This window comes from Amblyomma americanum, chromosome 8 (genome assembly GCF_052857255.1).
Source record: "Amblyomma americanum isolate KBUSLIRL-KWMA chromosome 8, ASM5285725v1, whole genome shotgun sequence".
Taxonomy (NCBI): Eukaryota; Metazoa; Arthropoda; class Arachnida; order Ixodida; family Ixodidae; genus Amblyomma; species Amblyomma americanum.
In genome coordinates, this window is record NC_135504.1 from 13,318,263 (window position 1) to 13,334,851 (window position 16,589).

The 16,589-nt window shown below is 43.7% G+C and overlaps 1 protein-coding gene across 2 annotated transcripts; it reads left to right on the plus strand.

Moving 5' to 3' along the window:
* The first annotated feature begins 39 nt into the window (after positions 1-39).
* On the plus strand, positions 40-15,993 carry dare (NADPH:adrenodoxin oxidoreductase, mitochondrial). Of its 2 annotated transcripts, none has more exons than XM_077633852.1 (12): positions 40-336; positions 1,333-1,565; positions 3,003-3,095; positions 3,731-3,853; positions 4,376-4,420; positions 5,281-5,451; positions 6,003-6,195; positions 7,511-7,686; positions 9,046-9,111; positions 9,736-9,844; positions 13,423-13,593; positions 15,128-15,993. In XM_077633852.1, exons 2-12 carry the CDS (start codon positions 1,407-1,409, stop codon positions 15,256-15,258), a joined length of 1,437 nt encoding a protein of 478 aa, XP_077489978.1. In that variant the 5' UTR covers positions 40-336; positions 1,333-1,406; the 3' UTR covers positions 15,259-15,993. The 2 variants fall into 2 exon arrangements, with proteins under 2 accessions (XP_077489978.1, XP_077489979.1); XM_077633853.1 differs by having other exon boundaries at positions 51-336; positions 1,337-1,565.
* The last annotated feature ends 596 nt before the right edge of the window (positions 15,994-16,589 follow it).

Genomic DNA, 16,589 nt, shown 5'->3' on the forward strand with positions numbered 1-16,589 from the left:
AATTTGTCAGGACAGCGCATTGATACACCTTACTACAATGTAGTGCGATGTTTATTGAAACTCGCGGTGCGCGGTTTAGGTCGTTGGTTCGTATGCTGTTTAATCTGCAGCTTCGCTGTACTGTAATAGCTAAGCTGCAAATCTCCTGACAACCGAATGTCTTGACTTCTTTTACTTGATCATGTGGACAACGCATCTAATGACCGCTGGCAGCATCAACGTTGCCGCAATCGTTGGACTGCCCCGTTAATCGTGTCAGCTGTCCAAAGGCGAGCAAAACAGCCCACAGGTGCTATGACTGTGTGCTCTGCGAGTTCAAGAACGCCGGCATAAGAGGTGGGTCACTGTCTCCGTATTTCACCCGGCCACATATGCGGCTTAAGTTTTTTCGTTCTGTTGTTCTTAACGCGTAAATTTGACGAACTGTGAGCATCGTGATCGTGATGTTCTCGTCAGTAGATTACGTTACTGCGCTTATAGTTCAGCACGCCCAAAGAGTGTGATATTAAGGCAGTGCTTTTTTATTTGTACATCATCTGGCTTGTACAGTGTTCCGCAGATCAAAGCAGTGGAAAACGATCTTATAGCAGCACAACTCTGTTTTTTATTGTATAGTTCATGGATGCAGGGATATTAAGATGCGGAAGGGGGGCAGGATGGATTATTAGGGGACAAACTGCAGTTAATTTAGTAGAGATCAAGAAGAGGAAATGGACGTTGGCAGGGCATCTGACGGCGAAAGCGATGGATTGAATTCCAAGGGTTAGCAGAGTATCAGCTGTAGATGATGTTGGGAAGTTTATGGTGTTTGGGCGACTGCAGCTAATATAGGACAAGGTTAATTGAAGATCATTGGTTGAGGCATTGCCTTGCAGTGGACGTAGTTGGCTGATGATGCTGGGGCAACATCAACACAGATGTGAATTCGTTTGGTTTTTGCCATAAATTTAATTCTGTTTCGCTGCAACATTCATACTGTTTTTGTCCATGGAAGTATCCTTGTATCTGAACTGAACGTTGTTTGTCACAGCTGCCTGATCGCATGTTGCTGAAAAGTAGTGTAGTTGCTGATTGACATGAAGCCAGGTGACACCTGTCATGCCATGCAAGAATGCAAAAAAAAAAGGTAGTGCCCGCCATTTCCAGCAGTTTTTTCGAGCCCACACCTGTTCTCTGCTGAAGCAAACTGCATCCTTCGACAGTCATACTCTAATCTCGACTAAGGTCCTTGTCTTTTTATCATTTGTCCTCGGGCTATGTTTGTACTGCCCACGGCACTCACAGCCAGATTGTTGCTTTTTGGTTTTATCCTTGTCTCGCACGTTTCCAAAGGTAGAAGCTAGGTGGCAATCCACCTCTGTCACGCTGTTGGACAAGTACGTGACGGCAGCACCGACGGCGACGCCATGGTTGTCTTTGGTGTGGGCATAGCAAGGGGTCACCTGCTGAGAGGTCCACATTCCTGGTGTCGTACAAGGCGGTGGAAGCACTCAGTGTCGTCTCTCAAGGTTTCGATTGTTGGTGCGGGTCCAGCTGGGTTCTACACAGCGCAGCAGGTTCTCAAAGTAGGTGCGTTCTGTATGCCTTTATTTAATTGATTGATTGATTGATTTGTTTGCTAATTTGACTGCTGGTTACCTGGGGAAAGAACATAAGTCTTGGGGGTACGATCTGCACTGAATTGTTCAGACGATGTACAATTAAGGTATTGTACAGTCTTATTAACTTGAACTCGCTTAGTTTAGACTTCGCATTTTTTTTAAAAGTGACATTCGGGTCCCATCGGTATTGTATCTATTAAAAAGATTACCCTTAACTTGAGCTGCATATGGTTCAAACAAATGTTTTTGTCCCCTCCAAGTTTAAACTATGGAGAGTCAACTGCATATAGAGATGCAATTCTTTCCTGCCTTAATTTTTTACTACTTATTTATTCAGTGTGCCATTAAATCCCATCAATAACAGCTCATGTTCAGTTCCTTTGTGGTCGCTGTCACATTATGAAATGTGTTTGTGGAGCACTGAGATTTGTCACTAATGTATACCTAGCACAGGAATATACAGTCCAGTTCAGTATAAAATGGAACAGTTAGTACCAGAGATATGAAGATTATCTTTACTTGTCTGTTGATTGTGGAGATGTGCTCAAAGCCGCACAAAAACTCCCAGGGAACACCAAAAGCTGTGTTTACATTTTAGCATGGAAAGGAATCGCTGTTTACTACTCACACGTCAGAGGTAATCTCTGACACCATGTTTCCTTTTATGTTGGACCATACTGTAGTATACTCATTTGTAGCTTCAATACGAGATAAAAAGTCCTGCTTGAAGCGGTGTTTTATTCAGAATGGTGGCTGAATCTTAACGCGTAACTCACTTATTCGTCAGCTTTTCGCAGGTTATGCTTGCATTATGTTACTACACTTCTAGCAATTGCACAAGCCATTGTACGCGGCTATACCCCTTTCCACTGTGGTCACTTTTTAAAGTTATGCAACCTGTCATTCCTGCTTTTTATATCTTGAATGGTAATGTGCAGTGTGTACTGTTGGCGAGCCCTTAATTTCAAGGCGCTGACTTTGCGTGCCTGACCTGTTCATCACCTAATATTTCTAGCCGAACACTTCAAGTTGGTTCCTGTCACTTTGTCTTTTTGCAAGAGTATTCCAACTTTCTTTGTATATGCAGGTGAAACTGTAACATGGAAGAGATAGCCTATAGCCACTTTATAACATTGCATGTGTCTCTTTTCTTTGTGTTAGTTGCAGTTTTGAGGTCTTTCGGAGGGGGCCATATCACACAATGCAGCAGGGCCTTAATTAGTGGAGGAATAAATTTTAGCAGCTTATGCATTTTTTTCTTGCATTTTACATCAATGGTATTTGTTGATGGATACAATGAAGTTGCATTTATTAAATACCTAATCAGCTGTGTCTTTCAAATATTGTGCTGTGTATTTTGACTGGAGGCCGCCGTGCTTTTTTTTTTTTTTTTTGACACAGTATCCCAATGCCGTCGTAGATATCTACGAAAGCTTGCCGGTACCATTCGGGCTGGTGCGCTTTGGTGTGGCACCAGATCACCCCGAAGTGAAGGTGCGTGCGACAGGGAGGGAAAAGAAAGAATGACTTCAAGGTCATTCTGTCTTTCATTCCTCCATTGCTTTATTTATTGCATCTTTTGCATGCCCTGTTTATCCCTTCACCTTCTTTTTCTCTTATCTCTCCTCTTAAGGGTGAAATTCCAGAAAGGCTGTTCACGGCTAGCACTTCTAGAAGCTTGTGGCGAAAAGTGCTTGCCGCCTTTTGGTTGAAAAGCATAGCAGTAGAGTCAAGGCAGGGCTAATAGAATAGTAGCATGAAAGATAGCAGCTTTATTGGATGACAGAAAAAGGCCATTGAGTTTACGGCTAAGGTCAGATTAATTTAAATTTTTTTTTTATTGCCAGAGTGCTCAGCCACCTTCAGTTATCACTGATGTCGAGGGTTAGTTATGTTTGTGCAAAGGAATCCACGAATTGCAACCTGCTTTTTCGGAAGTTTCCGATCATTCTGTTATTGTAATCTTTGCAGAATTAAGTATTTTTCATGGCAGGCTTCCTGTTTGGCTACAGAAAAAGAGTTCTTAATATAATTATCAGACTTTTTAATTAGTGCCTGAAGTTCTGTGAAGTCCTTGTGCTGTCAAGCTCCATTTCAGATGCAGTTTGATGTCCATGTCTGGTTTCCAGAACGTTGTCCACACGTTCACAAACATTGCCAAGAGCTCCCGGTGCAACTTGTACGGAAATGTTCGACTTGGTGCAGATGTCACGCTTGCGGACTTGAGGAAGGCCTACCATGCTGTCGTACTGGTAAGTCTTTCCCAGGCACAAAAGACGTCTTCTATGTTTGTGTGTGTGCTTTTTTTTTTTCATACAGTTTTGCAGTTTTAGGAAAGGGTACTGTTCCTTAATTTTACTTGTGCATACTGCAGGCCTTTCCCGCATGCAATCAGGATTGGCTCCTTTACTCTGTCTTCCACTGCAAAGCTTACAGTGGCATTTGGATTTATGCTACGTTGCTCATGCCATCCTTTATTTTTTTTCTCGTGTATTTGTTTGTTCTTGCAGTTTTTGCACCCACACGTCCAAACCTACAGTTTTTACTTAGTGCTAGCCACCCAATCCCATTTACACACCAAAATTAAAATCTGCTTACATTGAGAGTGCTTGATTACATTGAGACTTGTTCGCGGAGTTTCTCCGTAAGGGCACAAACTGTCTGCTATTCATACATTGTTCGATACACGCAACAATAAGCAACCCTAAACTTGTTGTTTAAGAACACTCGCAGCATACTTTACTGACACACAAACTGTTCTGTACTTTCACCAGACGTATGGAGCTGATCAAGAGAAAAGCCTAGGTATTCCTGGCGAGGTAAGTCGGAATTATCGCAGCTTCACCACTTCGGTCAGCTGAGTAAAGTTTCATCTTTTCAACAGCTTGGCTGTTGTAGCAAATGGGGAGGCTGTGCTTGTGGTTATTGTCAAACATTCTCTCTCTGTTAAGCCTTGTATTGATTATTGTTGGCTGTGTCATTGTGGAGATGTGTTGTCAACGACCCTCATATTACAACATATTTATGTCTGCGCTGTTCTGACACTGAGATGACAGCGGTGGTAAAAAAAATTTGAATATCAATTTCTAAGTCCATTCGCAGGTTTTGGTTGCAATGTTGGAAGACAAAGAGGGCATGTTTACTCAATCATCTGATGCCAGTGTAAACATTGCCATAGTTTGGATATTTGTGAACTACCGAATAGGTACAGGCAACATGGCGAGCTGTTCCTGGGCTGCCACGCTTCCCCTAACGATATGCACAACTCTGTATCTATCGATGGTTTTAGTTGTAATCACTTGAAAGAAGTCTGAGAAATATATACATAATTGCCGTGCATGCGTGCATTTACTTTCTCGTTCTTGCGTGCGTAACTGCTAGCGGGCTTGGTTAGAGAAAAAAGTGCAAAGTGTTTCTGGTCCTTTGCTCAGTCAGATTTTTAAGAACTGTTCATAACTAGTAGCTTCTGATCAGTTCCATACTGTTCTAGCAAGCTGTTGTATGGACTTTACATTTGTACATTTGATGTAAGAGTGCCAACCTAACCTAACTGAACCTCCAGTATGATTGCAGCCAACTACATGACTTGCATACACCTTACTCTGTGAATTAAGGGGGTATTTAAGAGAGTTGGGGTGTATTAAGGGAGTATTCACTCTTGATGATTGTGCTCTTGCAGGACCTTCTGAATGTGTTCAGTGCCCGCAAATTTGTTGGCTGGTACAATGGCCACCCTGCCGATGTTGGCGTCTGCCCAGACCTTAGCGGAGGGACGGCTGTCATCATCGGTCACGGCAACGTTGCACTCGACGTTGCCCGTATTCTGCTCTCACCCCTGGAGTCACTTCAGGTGGGCTTTCACTCTGGAGAAGTTCAGACTGCAACCACCGCTGTCGTTGATGCACAGCAAATATAGTCTCACGAATATAGTCCTCTCTGCCCGTTCGCGGTCGGTCTATCATTTTTATTTCCATAGCTCGCTGCGTTATCTTTAACTTAAGCTGAACCCTTTTCGTTAGCCTCTGTTTCTCCCCCATAGATGATTACCGGTAAGATACAGCTGTTGTATACTTTTCTCTTGAGGGATATTAGTGAAAAAAACATGACAGTGGAACGCACAAATATAAAACAGTACAAATTAAAAGAACAAGTAACTACTGATAAAAGAAAAATACAAAGCAATACACAGGAAACACAAGGTAAGAATAAAGGAATCCTGTCCTCCTTGATTCTGAAGACATAATGCCATTGGCACTTTTCAAGGGAAGAATTATCACTTATTGGTTTGTATTCTTCCTACATTGAATCCTATGGGAAACCAAACCAACGTTCACTTTATCTGTTAATTCGTCTTAACGAAGTTGGCGGGAGTCTACTGCATTTTGGTTGTTTCTTGTGCAGGAGACTGATATAGCTGAGCCAGCCCTGCAAGCCCTAAGAAAGAGCTCCGTGCAGAAAGTAATTGTGGTTGGTCGGAGGGGTCCTCTGGAGGTGGCCTTCACCATCAAGGAGCTCCGGGAGATGACCAAGATTCCTGGCGTGGACAGCATCTTTCGACCCGAGGACTTTGACGTGGTTCGAGAAAAGCTGGCTGGTAGGGATAGCATTTTTTCATCGACGTTGGAAAATGCTTGCATCAGTCGACTCCTGGAAAAATTGAACTTGGGAGAGGCTTGTCTTTCCCACTGGGAAAACAAATTTCATCAGACAAACAGAGGCATTTATTCTAGCCTTGTGAGGTGTTTTCAATTGAGGGCGATCCATGTTAGGCAATTTACAAGATTTTCTCACAGTCTTATGTACAGCTGTTGTGAGAAGTAAATGGATCAGTACTTTAGCAAATAAGCTTAGTTTGTTTGCACCCAGGCCGCATCGCCTGAGGTTTAGTGGTGCACTGGATAATTTGCATGCTCAAAATTAGGGTGCATATATCTACATCACGATGATGCCGTGATGATGGCTCAGTGGTTATGATGCTCGGCTGCTGAGCCGAAAGACGTGGGTTCAATCCCGGCCGCGGTGGTCGCATTTCGATGGAGATGAAATGCTAGAGGCCCATGTACTGTGCAACATCGGTGCTCGTTAACGAACTCTAGGCGGTCGAAGCTACTTGGAGCCCTCCACTACAGAGTCCCTCATAGCCTGAGTAGCTTTGGAACGTTAAACCTCATAAACCATAAACCTATCTGCATCACAATGTGTAGAAAGACTACAATGAGGTTAAGTTTTCTTTTTTTTTTTTCGCAAATGTGGCATTCCATTAATTTGACTGCTCGTGTATATGCGAGACTCTCGAACAACGTCTGAGGTTCTGTGGGACTTTGCCTGAGCCCTGGTTAATTGTGCCTGTAATAGTTTTTTGCTTCATGCAGTGTGATAGAATTTACTGCTTCGTCTTTCACCCTGTATTGCCCTGTGTATCATGTATGGTAGAGGCTGCAATGCTGTGAATATTTTTATATCCGCTCGCAGATGTATAATAATTGCTTACATTATTGTAGAAGTGATTTTATCTAACATATCTATCGAGTGCCACTCATAAGAGATGCAGGAGGCCTTCTGGGAAATAACTCACTGAAAAGCTATAATGGCGAAGGTCTAAAAATTTCTTCTCTTGTTATGCAGCATTGGCAGGTGGTGGAACGGTTCTTAATTTTAATACTAATTTATTTTATTCTGACTGATTATTTGTGGGCAGTTTTATCTTTCTGACACATTTGTAAGTTATAATTCGCTACATTTAATTACGCAGTCTTCATATTTTTCTTGTAGCATTGGCTTGTCTTTGACATTCCTGCAATGTAGGGACCACAGTTGATGAAAGCTCTGGAAGTTCACTACTTTCATGCAATGTTTTCATTGCCTGAGCATTTTGGGTTTACATTTGCGCTTTGTCGCTTTGTTTTCAGAGCTGCCACGACCTCGAAAGCGGTTGATGGAACTGATGGTGCAGACATCCGAGCGGAAGCCCAGTGGCCAGCCCCGCTCGTGGGAGCTGCGCTTCCTGCGGGGTCCCCTGCGCTTCCTGGCTGAGCCAGGCACGGGTCGCGTCGCAGGGGTCGAGCTGTCAGTTAACCGGCTAGAGGCGAGTGGCAACTCAGACTAGCCCTGGTGTTCATTGCTATGTATTTCCACAGAAATAACAGCAAAAGCCAGATGGGCCAGTGGGAAAAATGTGGAAGGGAAGAGAAGCTGACCACCTTATCAGAAACTTTGGAGCCATGTGCTGAGCTATTAGGAGAAGCGAGGTTTGCTTAGAGAGAGACTGGCCTTAGGGATCATTATCTGGCCTGCTATGTTTGCATTGGGGAACGGGGAGTGGGGAAGAAATAGGGTTATGATGGGTGATTTGACTGTACTGTGTGATACGCTATGGAAGATGAGGGAGATGCTAGCGTGTTATGGAAAAGAGAATGAGAGTTTTGTTGTTGAGAAATAGGAAGTCAGCAGAATGGATGAGGAAAGAAACGCAGGTTAGTGACATCCTAGTCGAAACCAAGAAGAAATGGAATTCGGCAGGGCATGTAATGCAAAGACAAGATAACCAATGGTCATTAAGGGTAATGGACCGGATTCCAAGAGAAGGGAAGTGTAGCAGGGGGCAGCAGAAAGTCAAGCGGGCAGATGAGGTGAGGATGTTTGCAGGTATAATGTGTCCCTAGCTTGCACAGGACAGGGTTAATTGGAGCGATGTGGGAAAAGCCTTTGTCCTGCAGTGGGCGCAGTTAGGGTCATCATGATGACATCAGAAAATTTTCATCAGTATCACAGGAGAAATTAACCAACTTGCCAGCAAAGTGTGTAACTAAAGCATTGTGAAACAAGCTTGGCACTGCATGCTTGATAAATTTGCAGATTGAAGATGGTGTGCAGGATAGCTCCTTGTTCATATACCAATCTCTGTAAATACCAAGGGGGAAAAATGTATACAATGCCTCTTTAGAACTGGGAGCCAGAAAGAAAGGGCACTTAAACAGGGCATGAACAGTGACAACTGAGTTTCAAATGTTCAAATTTTGGAACATTGGCAAGTAAAAGGTTGCCTGGGTTTACTGTATTACATTTGGACAACATTGACAAGGTTTTGTGCTCATGAGCACTTTTTAAAAAAGGTAGAATTTTTGATGAGCTTGCAGGTGTTATCGTCATCGTGGCTTGCATAAATTGACATTAAATCTGGACATGTAGCACCAACTCCAAACATAATGGCATTTATTGTCATTTCTGGTGCATGTGTGGGGTAGATATGAGTTTGTGTGTGCTACGTTGAAGAGGTTGGTTTTAAGCTGCTTTGAGCATTGTGAACCTCAGCACATCACTTGATGTCGGTTGTGCTAGATTTTACATTGCTGTCTGCAAACTCTTCTCTCGTAGTCTTTCAACCATCTTTTCTGTGCACTAATTCAGATCTCTCTTGGGTTGATTTTGACTTCGCCACTTGCAGAAAACAGAGTCGGGGGCAACGAAGGCAGTTCATACTGGTGAAACAGAGACAGTGCCATGCCATATGGTAAGCATCGTTTTTTGGCATTCTGTTTGTTGTTGTTTTTTCAAGCGTTTTATCGAGGCTTGGATGGCCTGTGTACAGTAGCCTACAAGCGCTGTCATGATCTGCCCCGAAACATTTTTGAACTGCCTTTGCTTGAGATCATGATTTTTGCTAGCACAAATGTTGCATGGCAATCGCATAGTCAGTATTTTTTTAGTATACAGCACTTGATGTTTGTCATTTCCAGGTTTACATCAAATGTGTAGAAGATGGCAGTTCATTCATTTGTTAGTTTACATGTTTCACTGTACAGTTTTTGTTTTCACTTAATATTTATTATTTTGTCTTACTTCATTACTGCGTAGTGGTACCAAATGCACTGTTGTAATCTCAGCATGCGATTTAATCTTGTGAACAATTTCGAGGTGAGTTGAACCAGCGCTTTGATCCAGTCGGCACCAAGTGTATTAAAGAGGTTTTCTCTTCATTTAAAGGCTTCATAATTGAAATGAATTTTCAGTCTCCTCTGTATTTGAATTATTGAGTTGGCCATAGAGTGTGTCTTTGGAGACTTGTTCTAGAGTACTTACTTTGAAACATGCCTCTGACCTTTCTTTCTTTTTTTTTCATCTTGGCTTCTTACAGGTCCTGAAGAGCATTGGCTACACCAGTGAAGTGGTGGATCCTGCCGTGCCGTACGACAACAGGCGAGGCTTTGTGCCAAACACTCAAGGCCGTGTCGAGGCCCTGCCAGGTAAGCACTCCGAAGACATAGGAGAAGAAGAAGCAGACAGCACCACTTGCGCTAATGCAAAGTGTTAAAGATGAATCTTCAACTTTCTGCACTATTTGTTCCTCCTTTTGCAGTTTGGTGCGGAAAAATTTCACTCGGGGCATGGCTGCTTCAGGCAGTTTGGTACACTCCGTGTATACAGTTAAACCTTGTCAAGACGTAGTGGAAGGTGGCTGAAATTGCTCTGTTTTAACTGCTGTTTTGTTGTATTCGTGGGAAATTGCGTTATTTTATGTATCAAGGGGAAGGACACCTCTAAGAACATATACTTTTTTTGTACACGCCAATATTCAATGATTGTGGTTTCAGTATACATACCGTATTTACTTGAATCTAGGCCGACCCCCTAAAGTCCGAAGCCAACAAAAAAATATATATATTACCTCGAATGTAGGCCGAACAAAAAAACCAAGGACAGCGTTCACAAAATGCAAACAGCATTTATTGAACTGAACGTGCAGAGCTCATTCAGCGTCGTCATCGCTGCTAGACTCGTCGCTGTGTTCCTTGTCACTGCCACCTTCAAACAGTGCACTATCTTCGGTACCGTCGAGTGCATTAGATATGCTGCACTTTTTAAAGGCGCGCACGATCAAAGTACCTGGGATTTCGTCCCACGCTGCAGCAATCCAGCCCGCCAGCTGCGATAGTGATGCACGTTTGATGCAGCCCGTTGCCGTTAGCATGTGGTCTTCGTCAGTCAACCAGTCCGTGTAATATTTCCCCAGGCGATCCTTGAAAGGTTTGTTGATGCAGACATCAAGTGGCTGCAACTGGCCTGTCATGCCGCCCGGTATGACAGCGAGGTCCGTGTTCGCTTGGGCGAGCGCAGCCTCCATGTTGTCGGTCAAGTTCCCACGGTAAGAGTCGACGACAAGGAGCAAGTTCTTTGTCAAATGGGCTCCTGGACGCCGTCGCCACACAATCATAACCCACTCTTCCACCATCGCATCCGTCATCCACCAGTTCTCATTTGCCCACACAATGACATTTTTTGGGAAAGTTTCTCGAGCAGGCAGTGTCTTCCTTTTAAAAATCATATAAGGAGGGAGTTTATGTCCATCAGCTGCGCAGCACAGCATCACAGTTGCGCGCTGCTTCTCGTAGCCCGTAGAGCGCACCTTCACCTCCTTGGCGCCCTTTTCATTCACGGTGTACGCCACTGCCTTATCAAAAAAGCACAGCCGTCTGGTCGGCGTTGCCGATTTGCCCAAGGTTGTAGCCTGCTGCTTCTCTCTTTCGCAGCTCGTAACGCTGAAAAGCTATCAGCTTTTATTCGAAATCGCTTGGCAGCTTCTGGGTGATTGAAGTGCGACGGCGAAGGCTGAAGCCGAAGCGCTTCATGAATTTTTGAAGCCAGCCCCGGCTGGCTTTGAAGTCCTTTGGCGTAAGGCCTCGCTCCCTCGAAAGTTCCCTAGCTTTTGCTTGGAGCACTTCTGTTGTCACTGGAAGGGCAGCTGCTCTCTGTGTCCGAACAAAGTCGGCCAAAACTGTCTCCACTTCGTGGTGACGGCCTTTCTTTGGTCCGCTAAATGCCATCCTCGTTGCGGCGCACACAAAAAGCTGCTGTCGTTGTCCCCTCCGACGACGGACGTTTTTCTCGTCGACGCCAAAGTCCCGCCCGGCTTGAAGGTTCGACGATGCCTCTGCAGCTATCACAACTTTTCGCTTGAAAGCGGCACTGTAGTGGCATCTCCTGCTTGGTGCCATCGCGATAACATCATGCCGCATACCGATACGGCCGACACGACACAAGTCAAAATGGCAACCTCACTTGTGTACGGTTGGCTACTGGCACGGCTAGTAGCGGCTGCGATACTGACTTTTCTAGATGGCGCTGACTATGCACAACATTTTTCAAGCAAGGGGAATGGATTAAACAGTCATTACCGGGACTAATATATGCGGATGATATAGTGCTAATGGCTGACAACAAGGAAGACTTGCAGAAGTTGATAGACATATGTGGTACAGAGGGAGATAGATTAGGTTTCAAGTTTAGTAAGGAAAAATCTGCAGTCATGATATTTAATGAAGAGGGCAAGTATCTTGGGGTGTGGATAAATAACAGTGCTGAGTATCTGACAGAGCATGAAAAATATGTAATGAATAAAGTTAGTAGGAATGCAGCTGTCATGAAAAATAGGGCACTGTGGAATTACAATAGGTACGAAGTGGTAAGAGGGATCTGGAAAGGGGTGATGGTCCCTAGCCTGACCTTCGGCAATGTGGTCCTGTGCATGAGACCAGATGTTCAAGCAAGGTTAGAAATCAAACAACGGGGTGTAGGGAGGTTAGCTTTGGGAGCACATGGCAATACACCAAATCAGGGGGTACAGGGTGATATGGGATGGGCGCCTTTCGAGAGCAGAGAGGCTAGCAGTAAGATAGCATTTGAGGAACGATTGAGAAGGAGGAAAAGCAGTGGGCTAGGAAAGTTTTCAGATACTTGTATATAAAGAATGTTGACACGAAAAGAAGAAAGCGAACTAGAAATTTGACAAGCAAATATCTGGACAGCAGTAGGGGGGGCAAATCAGCAATTATCGGTTAAGAAAAAGGTTAAAGAAACAGAGAGAGCTCTGTGGAAAACAGGGATGCTGACGAAATCAGCACTGGGAGCATACCGGACCTTTAAGCAGGAAATTGTCAAAGAAAATATCTATGATAATTGTAGGGGAAGCTCTTTGTTGTTTGAGGCCAGGACGGGAGTTTTGCGGACTAAGACGTATAGAGTCAGGTACCATGAGATAGACACTTTGTGCATTGCGTGCGGAGAGGAGGAGGAAACGGCTGAACACTTGATACTTTTCTGTAAAGGGCTTCACCCTACAGTGGAAGGCAGCGGGGCTGACTTACCCAAGGCATTGGGGTTTAGTAATAGTGAAGGGAAAGTGGATTTTAAGATGTTAGAAGTAACCAAGCGAAGATTATCTGATTGGTGGCTAAAAGCAAGACAAGAGTAAAATTTCACAAGTCATGGCTAGGTGGCTTGAGCCACTGCCCGATTTAAAGGGTTCAGCCGTATCCATCCATCCATCCATCCATTTAGCAGCTTCAATGAAAAGCTGGCGCGTTTTTTAAAATCCTCGAATCGAAGCCGACCTTAGAGTTTAGAATATAATTATTTGAAAAAAAAACTATCGGCCTAGATTCGAATAAATACGGTATATGTATATTTGAAATGTGTTGTTGCAACTGCTACGTTAAGTTGCTACTTTGAGGGCCGGCAGCTTTGGGAAGTTGTCGCTTTTTCTGCATACCTCCGGCATTGTGCATTCATGATGAAAATAATGTCACTATTAAGTACAGTTCCACTACAGTAAACTCGGATGTAGTAAAAACTCTGGTATACATATTATAACAGCAATACAAGCAGCTGATTAGAACAACCTTCAGTAAGCATGTTCTTGACCTTTTCAGTTAAAACACTGTAAGCTTCTGGTAATTCGTACTACTTCCACCCATGTGAAATGTCTGTCTGATACGGTTTTGATCCGAAGAGGCAGTGTTTGAGAACTGGTTATCTGTGTTCCCAGGTGTTTACTGCAGCGGCTGGCTGAAGACTGGCCCGGTTGGCGTCTTGGTGGCTACAATGAACAGCAGCTTCGAGACAGGCCAGGCAGTAGTCAAGGATGCCGAATCGGGCGCGTTGCCGTCAGACGAGCGGGATGGTTCGGCGGCCATCTTGAAACTTCTTGAATCCAGAGGCAAGTCCAGGGTTTACCTTGTTATCCCTCCTTTAGGCACTGATTATTATCTATAGGGATAAAAATATTAAAATTTTCAGGATTTTCTAAGGAGCTTGCCAAGGTTTCACAGAAGAAAAAAAACTATTTTCCCCCAGATGCCTAATAATGGAATTTCTGCCCTGCTATCTGCATATTGTGACTAAAATGTGGTGTCAGGGGGCCTTAGTTAGGCTTCTCTTGACTGATTCCTGCAATAGCAAGTTGCAGTGTAAACAAATAAGTGCCTATAATCATTTCAAAGCACTAATGCTTGCAAAGCAAACAAAAGAAAATGTGCACCCAGCAGCTCCACACGAAAGCTGCTGTAAAGCTCGGAGGCGCCCATCTTAAAAACCATTTTTGGTGTTGATGGTGCATGCCTGGCTTGATATGGTCCTTGGAAAGATTTTGCACATGTCAGCACCTTCTTATACGGTCCACATTTGTGGACTTGACACCTTGTACACAAAGGTTTGACAAGCATTCGGGTCATGTGTACATATGTGGACGCAGCGCTTAAAGAGATTATGCTACATGTTAAAAGAGTGGTGCCATTTGGAGGCAAAGCTATGGGCTGGAAGCATTTCGGTTTCTTGCTTTTGGGCTACCATAATGATGGCATATAAGTTTTCTACAGGAGCCATAGAGTAAGCAGCAGCCGTCTTCAGATTTCATTGCACTTAATGTTGAAGCAACGTAAAACACAGCTTCGGAGCATTGATATTGCATACCTTTGAAGACTTAAAAGTGGAGTGAGTGCCTTTCTTCATGTGCAAAATATACATGTAGTGCGTTATTGTACAACTAACCTCCTATCTCAAAAAACTTTGTCAAGAAAGCAAAAAAAAGAAACAGCACCTATGGATGAGATGAGAAAAAGCGCACAAGAACAGTGCAGTTTCTGTGCCTTTTTTGGCATCCTGTCCTTAGTTGTGGACCTATGTTTCTTGGTAATATACTCACCAGTCCAGCCTAGCAGCATGCATTACCAGCTAATTGATTTTTAACTTTGTTTTTTTTTTTATAATAATTATTAAAGAGGGATGGGATGCTTAGATCCAAAGTAAATGCAAAACATATGACAATAAGTCTCCCTTTTTCATAATTTGTTAAAAAATTAAATGGCAGGAGCACGTGAGAATCGAGAAAACTGGTGTTTAGCTCCCAAATACGCAAATATAAGACACTTATTGTCAAACATATGTGTGATTTTTTAGATTAATCACTTCAAATAAGGACTCTGTGGCTGAATTATGTAATGATCAAATCACAAACCTGTCACAAACGGATCCATTAGCCCTGCTCCTAATGGTCAATATGTCTGCCAGTCTTGGCGACTAATAGGAACGGGGCTTTTTGACTGTTTTCAGTTTGTGACCGTTCGGTAAATCGGCCCCTGATTTGCTATTCTATCTGCCCTGAACAATCTCTTCCTTTTCGTATGGGCAAACTGCAGTGCCTTATCATGTCCCAAAGGGGCTCAGCTCATCTCAGACTCCCTCTCGTCTTTCAGGGGTGCGACCCGTCACATTCGACGAGTGGCTGAAGATAGAAGCATGGGAGAAAGCAGAAGGTGAACGCAAAGGCAAACCCAGTGAGAAGCTGCTTTCCATCAAGGAAATGCTTAAAGTCGCATTTAGCTAGTCGTTTTTTATCTTTTGTAGGCTCTCACTGTCTTTCTTCTCCTTTCTTTCTCTCTCTTCCACCTATCTTCTCCGGGACACCAGGTGGCTCTTAAATGCAGCCTATGTCTCAGCCAGGCCAAGCCAAGTCAAGCACTCGTTACTGTTTGGTCGCGCACAATCCGAAGGTCGTATGGTTTCAGAAATAAAAGTAAACAAGCTCATAGCCCCATGGTTTCGGTAGAAAAGGCTTGCATTTTTGGTTCTTTGTAAATGGCACTGTAAATGGGCTTGGGCAGGGCATCTAATGCTAAGGCAAGATAATTGCTGCTCCTTAAGGGTAACGGAGTAGATTCCAAGAGTAGGCAAGTGTACCAGGGGATGGCAGAAATTTGGGTGGGCAGATGAGATTAAGAAGTTTGCGGGGATACGGTGGCCGCAGCTGGCAAAGGACAGTGTTAATTGGAGAGACATGGGAGAGGCCTTTGCCCTGCTGTGGGTGTAGTCAGGCTGATGATGATAATAGTTTATATCAATCTATGTTAAGTCAGCTGTACCTACTCTGCCTACATGCAAGCTTCTCAAGTGAGATAATGTCTTGGCCTCGGCTGTACAGCAAGTGCTGGTGCAGATGTGTGAATAGTTGTTTGTGATGTGAATTTGGTTCTTTTCATGAGATGCATTGTATGTGTTCAGCTTTTGAGAAGGTGTGCCTTGCACATGTTGTGCACCTCACAATAAAATCATTGAACTTGGATCCTTTGGAGTGTCTTTTTTTATTGCATTTATTTACCGCTGCCAACTCTAATTAGGGCGATTACTGGACTTCAGAGCACTAAGTAGGTATAGTCATGCCAGAATAAAATGCTAACAGCGCCTGTGAACAAAACAAAGATTTTTTGCCTCTGTACTTTCAGCGGCAATATACGACTAGCCTGACGCATGTTTCTGGGTGGAAGATCTACCGACGTACATATTCACACACCTATTGTAAAGGAATATATATCTGCAAAGTAGAAAAGTGTCACGCAATTATGTGTTTGCATTTCATTCTGACCCAGCTGTACATGCAGTTTACTGTGGCATTTGTAATTTTGATGCATCCCCGCATGTACAATGCTAACAAGTAAAATTCGCTTACAACTGCTAGGCCCGGAGAAGCAAAAACATGTCTGATGCCATTTTATGAGCACATAAAAATGACGGGAACTTTGTGGTAGAAAAGCTGGGCTGAAACGAGTGAAAGTGGCTTGAAAATTTAGCATGGCTTTTGGTTCAGTACACCTGTTTTTTACTGGGAAAGCAGTGCACCCCCTCCCCCCCGCCGGAATTTGTTGAAATGAGCCCACCTTC